Source organism: Bombina bombina, chromosome 1 (genome assembly GCF_027579735.1).
Source record: "Bombina bombina isolate aBomBom1 chromosome 1, aBomBom1.pri, whole genome shotgun sequence".
NCBI classification, from domain to species: Eukaryota; Metazoa; Chordata; class Amphibia; order Anura; family Bombinatoridae; genus Bombina; species Bombina bombina.
Genome location: NC_069499.1, coordinates 1,331,920,424 through 1,331,929,421, shown reverse-complemented (window position 1 = coordinate 1,331,929,421; position 8,998 = coordinate 1,331,920,424). Strand labels below are relative to the sequence as shown.

At 37.2% G+C, this 8,998-nt stretch overlaps 1 protein-coding gene across 2 annotated transcripts in view; it reads right to left on the bottom strand.

The window, feature by feature from the left end:
* Positions 1-2,026: 2,026 nt before the first annotated feature.
* WDR59 (WD repeat domain 59) overlaps positions 2,027-8,998 on the bottom strand; it is a 177,823-nt gene continuing 170,851 nt past the window's right edge. For both annotated transcript variants that reach the window (XM_053702127.1, XM_053702137.1), the window contains one exon: positions 2,027-3,356. In XM_053702127.1, the coding sequence (XP_053558102.1) occupies positions 3,121-3,356 (236 nt within the window). In that variant the 3' untranslated portion in view covers positions 2,027-3,120. The remainder of the gene's footprint in view (positions 3,357-8,998) is intronic.

The following is an 8,998-nucleotide window of genomic DNA, read 5'->3' as shown; positions in this document are numbered from 1 at the left end:
TACATGGTCTTGTTAGAAATATGGCTAGTCATACCTTAAGCAGAAAAGTCTGCTAACTGTTTCCCCAAACTGAAGTTACTTCATCTCAACAGTCCTGTGTGGAAACAGCAATCGATTTTAGTTACTGTCTGCTAAAATCATCTTCCTCTTACAAACAGAAATCTTCATCCTTTTCTGTTTCAGAGTAAATAGTACATACCAGCACTATTTTAAAATAACAAACACTTGATAGAAGAATAAAACTACATTTAAACACCAAAAAAACTCTTAACCATCTCCGTGGAGATGTTGCTTGTGCAACGGCAAAGAGAATGACTGGGGTGGGCGGAGCCTAGGAGGGATCATGTGATCAGCTTTGCTGGGACTCTTTGCCATTTCCTGTTGGGGAAGAGAATATCCCACAAGTAAGGATGACGCCGTGGACCGGACACACCAATGTTGGAGAAAACAGAATATGATCTTTATTGCATAAAATGAAATCAGTACATTTGGTACACATTCTAAGAGGGGGTTCCACCATGGCTTTTAAACATAATGAACAAGGAGTTTCTTCTATGTCAGACATGTTTATACAGACTAGCAATGAGACTAACAAGCTTGGAAAACACTTTAAATCAAGTTAACAAGCAAATATAAAAAACGGTACTGTGCCTTTAAGAGAAACAAATTTTGTCAGAATTTGAAAAACAGTAAAAAAATACAGTAAATCAAACGAAATGTTTACAGTGTATGTAATAGGCTAGCAGAGCATTGCATCCACTTGCAAATGGATGATTAACCCCTTAGTTCAAAAAACGGATCAAAAAAACGAAATAGACTTTTTTTTTTGTTTTTTTGTTTTTTAACAGTCACAACCAACTGCCACAGCAAGCTGTGGTCCTACCTTCCCCAATAAACGACTTTGGAAAGCCTTTGAGCCCTTTAGAGATGTCCTATAGCATACAGGGGACTCCTGAGGGAAGCTGGATGTCACAGTTTGTAATTTTAACTGCACCAACTGTAACTTTTATACTATAACAGTGGAAAGCCTCAGTAAAACTGTTTCTAGTCAAAATTTAAGCCAGCCATGTGGAAAAAACTAGGCCCCAATAAAGTTTTATCACCAATGCATATATAAAAACGATTAAACATGCCAGCAAACGTTTATATTGCAATATCATAAGGGTATTACCCCTGGGAGTAAGCATGATACCAGTCGTTATTAAATCACTGTATTCAGGCTTAACTTACATTAATCCGGTATCAGCAGCATTTTCTAGTGTTTTCCATCTCTAGAAAAAATTATAACTGCACATACCTGATAGCAGAATAAACTGCACGCCATTCTCTCGCTGAAGTTACCTCATCTGTGTAATCCCCTCAGACATATGTGAGAATAGCAATGGATCTTAGTTACAACCTGCTAAGATCATAGAAACCTCAGGCAGATTCTTCTTCTATTTACTGCCTGAGATAAAATAGCACAACTCCGGTACTATTTAAAAATAACAAACTTTTGATTGAAGAAAATAAACTAACTATATTTAACCACTCTCTCCTACAACATCCTAGCTTGTTGAGAGTTGCAAGAGAATGACTGGCTATGACAGTTAGGGGAGGAGCTATATTACAGCTCTGCTGTGGGTGTCCTCTTGCAACTTCCTGTTGGGAATGAGAATATCCCACAAGTAATGGATGATCCGTGGACTGGATACACCTTACAAGAGAAATATATAAACTTTATTAACTTAGTTAAAATTAAATATCAAACATAGAGAGAAGGGATAAAAACCCCTGTGCACAGACTAACGCGTTTCGGCTAGGAGAGCCATATTCATATTCCTTCTATCCGTCACAAATGTTTTATATAATTTACCACTAAAAGTATTTATATATATTTTTTTACTATTTGACATCTGCAATATAACTTCTGAAAATGCATGGCCTGTTGAAACAAACATATAAAGACCATGTAAAAATATTGTTGTCTTTTAATTTTAACTTGTTAAATATGTGTTCATATGTGAGAAAAACAATAACTTAACACTTTATTTTAATAAATTCTTTTATTAATATTTTAATATTCACACAAGTACTCTGTATACCACAGACACAGAATACTCAGGGGCAGAAAAAAATGCATTTGGTGAGCGCACAAAGTGATTTAATTTCTAGTTTGTCACATCTATCTGCATGCCATATTATTATAGCCCCCAACAAGCAGTATCCTTCATTGTAAGTATAAAAACTATACAGCCTGGCAGCAACATATTCTTAGAGTATTACATGAGCCTTTGTAGCCAGGGGCCTGTGGCCCATTCACAATGTCAGGACCTTTTGTTTCCATGCTCCATATTATTTATAAACCATCATTAAAGAGCATGTGACAGGCAAGGTGGGACAGAAAGAGGTAGTAACAGAGGAAATTATTAATGATAAAATTATAGCTACTACAACCAGACAAAACTTTGCATATTAACAGAAAACTATTTTCACAAATTTCTGCATTTGACAGCCCAGATCTGCTGTGCAATCTTAAAGACCATGGTCATTTGATTTTTATATCAAGTTAATATTTTAGTACCTGGGGTTACAGCATTTGCAACAGGCACTAGGACACTTACAAAATGCAACATGGCAAAGTTCCTGCCTCTGCCATAGTCTTATATATACATATAGGTAAAATGTGGTTGAAAATAAATATGTAAAGTGTATATCATTACAGGAGAGAAAATGGAAAAATCACCTTCTCTAATGTAGTCCTTTAGACTGTACTGAATAGATGAACACAATATTTTGGTAATTTGTGGTTTTCTGTTGCTTATTTACTATAAAATTCTTCCATACATGGGAGGCGGGATCTTCTGCTCATCCTTTCTGAGTCTTACAAATGCAGTATGAAACCTCCATCTGATCATGAGGTAAATATAGAACATTCTGCAACAGCAAAGAGGCATCCTCAGGGAAATCCAAAATGAGTATTCTCAGTTTCAATGTGTAGTTACTCAGTTCACCCAATATGAGTTTAATAGAACACTAATTTCCTGTTAGAAGAGAATATCCAGAACATAGAGAGCCCTTACTATATGGGCCATAGTAAACTATAACCAAATCTGTATTGTGCCATACTGAAGTATTCCATCAGAAGGTGCTCTCCAGAAGACAGTGACAACCACAACCTGTTGGACAGACTTCCTGTGTACTGAACCATTCCAGCATATGTGCTGTGTGTCCTCCGTGGCCACAACTCAGGCAGAAATTAGAAGAGCCGCGGACTGCTACGTGGCAAATGGCACATTGGAAGGTGAAACCCTTACAGATGGCACATTGTGTGCCACGCACTTCACTTCGGCAGTGGCTGCAGTAGACACCAAACTCTGCAAGGAATGAAAAAAAAAACGGTGTTTCAATAAATTAAATGTAATCAGCAAAGAAACAAAAATGATCTAACTGATATAGGACAACAATATCTATCAATCTATAATATATTTTTTAATTTTTATTCATCAAAACATATATTAAACATATGTATAAAACATTCATCCCAATTTGTTGGATATTTTTTCCAGATCAAACCAAGCTTTATTAAATAATGTCAGACATATACAAATTGCTATAAAATTGTAATAAGCTGTTATATAAATCTTTACAAAACCTAGTGTGATAGAATAGTAATTTAATCTTAATCTGTTTGCGATACAGGTATACCTCACTTTACAGCGCTTCACTTTACAGCGCTTCGCTAATACAGCGCTTTGTGGAGCTGAAGTTCAACCTCCAAGGATTTTAAAACAGTGCTGTAATCATTGTGAGATTGTAAGAAAAGTGACTGGCACCATTTTATTATGCTTAGTTCACTCTGTTTACAGCATTACAGTGCAATCTGTGTCTCAGTGCTATACTCTGGCAAATTGTACTACAGTGATTGTCACTATTTTACAGGTACAGTATTTATTGAATACTGTGCTGTGCGAGTGTTAAACTAAACTTAGTGCTATTGTACACCTAATATAAGTTAGTTAAAACATGTTTTTAAACACACTGGCAAGTGAAAAGAAAGCTAAAACTGCCTTGTTTCACTTTAAGGCGGTTTTCACTTTACAGCGGGGCTCCGGTCCCTAACCCGCTGTATGAGCGGGGTATACCTGTATAGCCCATCTTCACTTTAATTACCAGAACCTATTGGAAAAATGAAAATTGATTTCCTGATAATTGTACTATATATTTTAGGCTAGATTACAAGTCAAGCGCTAAATATCGCTTGCATGCGATATTAGCGCTCCACTTTGTAATACTAGCGCACGATAATGTACAAGTAAATCGTAATGCAAACGCAAGTTCATGCTCACATTGCTAGGAAGCATTGTGCTCAGAAGACCCTGCTTTTATAGGCTCCTATGGGAGCCTCGTTCTGATACCGACACCAGAACCTCGTGCAGCAAAGTGGGTAACGCAGATTTTGAAATATATATGTATATGATTAACTACAAACACACAAAATGCGGTAACTGACTCTTCCAGTTTCTTTTAAATTTAGCTGAGAGCTTGTGAGCAAGTGCTAGACTTTATTTTTGTGTGTATTGTAATGTCTGTTTAGCAATTTTCCCTAGGGACTTGCTCCCAGGCTGGTCTGCGCCAAGACTGCATGTGACTCTAGAAATAGTGCAGCTTTTTGAGAGTGCTATAGCACCATAACTGAGCAGTGTTTCAGGGTCATGTGATGTGTCTCTGGTCTGGTCTGGGAGTACTGTTCTACTTTCCTTGATTTGTATATGATTAACTACATATATATTTATGTGTTAATATGTGTATATATACACATATTAACAAATAAATATATATGTATATAAGTTCTAAGCATATATATTTACATTGCGGTCTATGGGAACACACAGTTCGCATATACCGCAATGTAAAGGCATTTTTCAATGCCTTTTTTTTTCCTTTTTAATACCCGACTCCAACCAAGTTTAAAGCCTCAAAACTGCCCAGTAATAAAAATAATAAAAAACTATAATGCTCTTTATTTTGAGGGCATTTGGGGCACTTTTGAAAAATCAACAAGAGATCGTATCTCTGGTTAATTTTCTGAGCGCTAATTGCTACCACAAGCTCGCGGTGGCAATAACCAGCCACTTGTAATGGCTGGTTAATTATCGCCCTCCCGTAAACGGACAAACTTGTCAGTTTGCGGGAGCACAATATTTTAGCGCTCCACTTGTAATCTAGCCCTTTATGTTTTCATGAGTAGATAAAAATAAAATTTTACTTAGCTAAAAAAATATTTTTAATGATAGAGCCAGTGGCACAACACACAACTTAAAGGGACAGTCAAGTCAAAACTAAACTTTCATGATTAATATGGGGCATGCAATTTTAAACAACTTTTCAATTAACTTTTATCATCAAATTTGCTTTGTTCTTTGGTATTCTTTGTTGAAAGCTAAACCTAGGTAGGCTCAAACTGATTTCTAAGGTGTTGAAGGCAGCCTCTTATCTCAGTGCATTTTGACAGTTTTTCCCACTGCTATGTATTCATGTGTACCATATAGATAACATTGTGTTCACTAACGAGGAGTTACTTATTAGTCAGCACTGATTGGCTAAAATACAAGTCTGTCAAAAGAACTGAAATAAGGGGCAGTCTGCAGGGGCTTAGATACAAGGTAATCATAGAGGTAAAAAGTGTGACAAAGCCCAAAACTATGAAGAGCATTATGGGTGAAACGCGTGTCGGCAAATGTATTGCCCAGCAATAGATCCTCTGGTAGCCGTGTAAGCAGGCCTGCTACAAAAAACTCCATCTTTCCGGGTGAGCAGTGTGCACTATGGCCACTATGTCTGTTTAAAGGCATCCCGATACAAGGCTGTGGCAGAGATCAAGTCAATTTACATTCAAAAGTTGAAAGCACTCTATCCCTGATGAAAAGATCGGAAGTACAGGAAATACGGCAGGAACCATGAGACAACAGCTGAGAAGGTAACTGACCTAAAGTGCGGCGAGAGCCGTGGTCGAAGCCATGCTGTATTGGAGGTACGTGGGATTCTGTGTATCAGATGGAGAACCAAGTAAGCCCCTAAAGTTTGAATTCCTGTTGATCTATATGTCAGTTTGGGAGATATACTGTGTAACAACTTGACTTGACACATTTCATTGACTGCTCTATTTACCACAGCTGCAAATGCATTCATAGTGGATTACTGGCTGTTCTTTCCAAATCCTAACCTTGGTTACACTGCAGTGTACATAACCAAGCTTGCTAACTGCTTCATGCATGAACTAACCTGTACTTACTATTACTTGGATTGTCTTTGGAATGAAGTTAGGCCCTCCACATGCTGGGACATTTATAGAGTGTATTTAGGTGTTTGTATACGTTACCCGAGTCGATTCTACAGCTACAATAATTTTAAAATGTGTGTGTTTTTTATGTGTGTTAGACTTACTCCAGTGTGCACAATTTTGTGAAATATTAAAAACCAAAAGGTATGGTTTTATATGAATTTAAGTGTGCTGAATTCCCTGTTGCTTTGAAATCAAGTTTTAAATTTTCTAAAATATAAGTGTTAGTTACACAAAACTGGGGAATGGGTATAAAGAGATTATGTTTTTAAAAAAAGTATTTTCAAGTAGACTGTTCCTTTAAGTTATAGACTGGACACTGGTTCACCTTGTGTCAGAATTTTATTTAAAAATTGGTACTATAAAGAACCTGCTTGTTTCTTTTTTAATAAAAACAAACAGATACACTATAAAGCTCCCTCAATTGTATTTTGACACCATAGAAGAAAAGGATTGCTGTTAAACACAGAAATAATGCACTCTTATCCAAAATTAATAAGTATTCCTTAAACAAATAACTAAATGAAGTCTTCTATGAAAGAGATTCCATCTTGCAATCCATAGAATAAGAGATGGGGTGCCATCTTCCATTATAAAAAGCTATGACCACTGTCAGAAATGAGATATGTCATGGAGTGAGTGTGGTAAATAAGTGCTTTTATAAAACCATTTAGAACTGTAAAAGTGTTTCCTAAAGTTGAGTCATTTAACCTTAAAGGGACATTTCGGTTACATGCACATAGATGAATTACATCTTTGAATAGAAACATATTTGCAATATACATGTATTGGCAAAAATGCTTCCAGTAAAAGTTATCACTGTTTTAGTGTTAACATTTTTTTCTGCACATGCATGTGAAGCATAGTTAGAAATTCTCAGTGCACCAGCATTTTAAATACTGTAGCTGCTCAGAGCACCAGTGGGACTTGCATCATATCAGCAAATTAACAAACAGATACAAACAAAATAAGTATGAGAGAGTAGGTAATATTGCTGAACCAAAAATATGTATATATTTTCTGGTGCCACCCTTGATAATAAAATGTACAAAAATCAAAAAGAGAGAATGTAATCACAACATATAATACTGTTGTGAAAAAAGCAAGGGATAAAACAAGGCACACAGGATTTGGTGAATAATCAAATTGATTAATATCTATTTAAATCCCAAACCACATGTATGTGGATCACAAAAATGACAAGGTCAATCAATAACTAAAAGTGAGCATTCTTAACTAAATAAAAGGCAAATTTCAAAGACTAAATGCTACTGGAAAGGCCAGGAACCTCTAAGCATACGTATGCTAATTAACTAAGGATTAGGCCTAACCTGCCATCTGTTACATGAACAAGGTAACAAACTATAAGCAAATATAAACATAAACATAATGGTAACAAGTTGTACTACAGACAAAAGGACTCATAGCAATAAGACATTTTTTAAGCAGACAAATCAGAGAAAAAATACAGGCAAACGCCTTATGCAAAGTCTGTAAGACAAACGTAGATATCTGCTGCTTTAGGCACAAAGTTCACATGTTATACTTAGCTGCTATATTTGGATCCGATATTTCCGATTCAAAGTTGATGCAGCGTTCAGAGCGTGTGACGTCACTTACAGCCTGAGGTGTGGTTGTCGGCCTGCTGGTGATTTGTTGGATTGTGAGAGGTGTGTCCCAAGCTCCGAGAATCCGTCCACTGGATTGGCCAGTTGCAAAAGGTGAAAGAAACCAGGCTTCCACCGATGTTATGTAGCTAAGCACATACCAGGATGTACCGTATACTTAGGGAAGTATAGTGAGACAGCCACAAACAAATCCAAACGATTTCTCAGCAAAAGGTCTCTTATTCTTACACACCTTCAAATAGATGTTAAACGCTCTGTCCAGCGTAAGGTAGGAATCCACATTCTCCAGTGACCAGCCACTTTAACACAAACGCTCTCTCACAGCGTGCAGCATCGGATAGAAAAGGACAGTCATTATTGAGTCAGTTCCAAATTGGAAATAAACTTGTACCATAAATGTGTTTTCTTTGTTTTCTTTGAAAAAACAGAATTTATGCTTACCTGATAAATTACTTTCTCCAACGGTGTGTCCGGTCCACGGCGTCATCCATAACTTGTGGGAATATTCTCTTCCCCAACAGGAAATGGCAAAGAGCACAGCAAAAGCTGTCCATATAGTCCCTCCCAGGCTCCGCCCCCCAGTCATTCGACCGACGGTTAGGAGAAAAAAAGGAGAAACTATAGGGTGCCGTGGTGACTGTAGTGTATAGAGAAAGAAATTTTTCAAACCTGATTAAAAAACCAGGGCGGGCCGTGGACCGGACACACCATTGGAGAAAGTAATTTATCAGGTAAGCATAAATTCTGTTTTCTCCAACATTGGTGTGTCCGGTCCACGGCGTCATCCATAACTTGTGGGAACCAATACCAAAGCTTTAGGACACGGATGAAGGGAGGGAGCAAATCAGGTTACCTAAACAGAAGGCACCACGGCTTGCAAAACCTTTCTCCCAAAAATAGCCTCCGAAGAAGCAAAAGTATCAAATTTGTAGAATTTGGCAAAAGTGTGCAGAGAAGACCAAGTCGCTGCCTTACATATCTGATCAACAGAAGCCTCGTTCTTAAAGGCCCATGTGGAAGCCACAGCCCTAGTAGAGTGAGCTGTGAT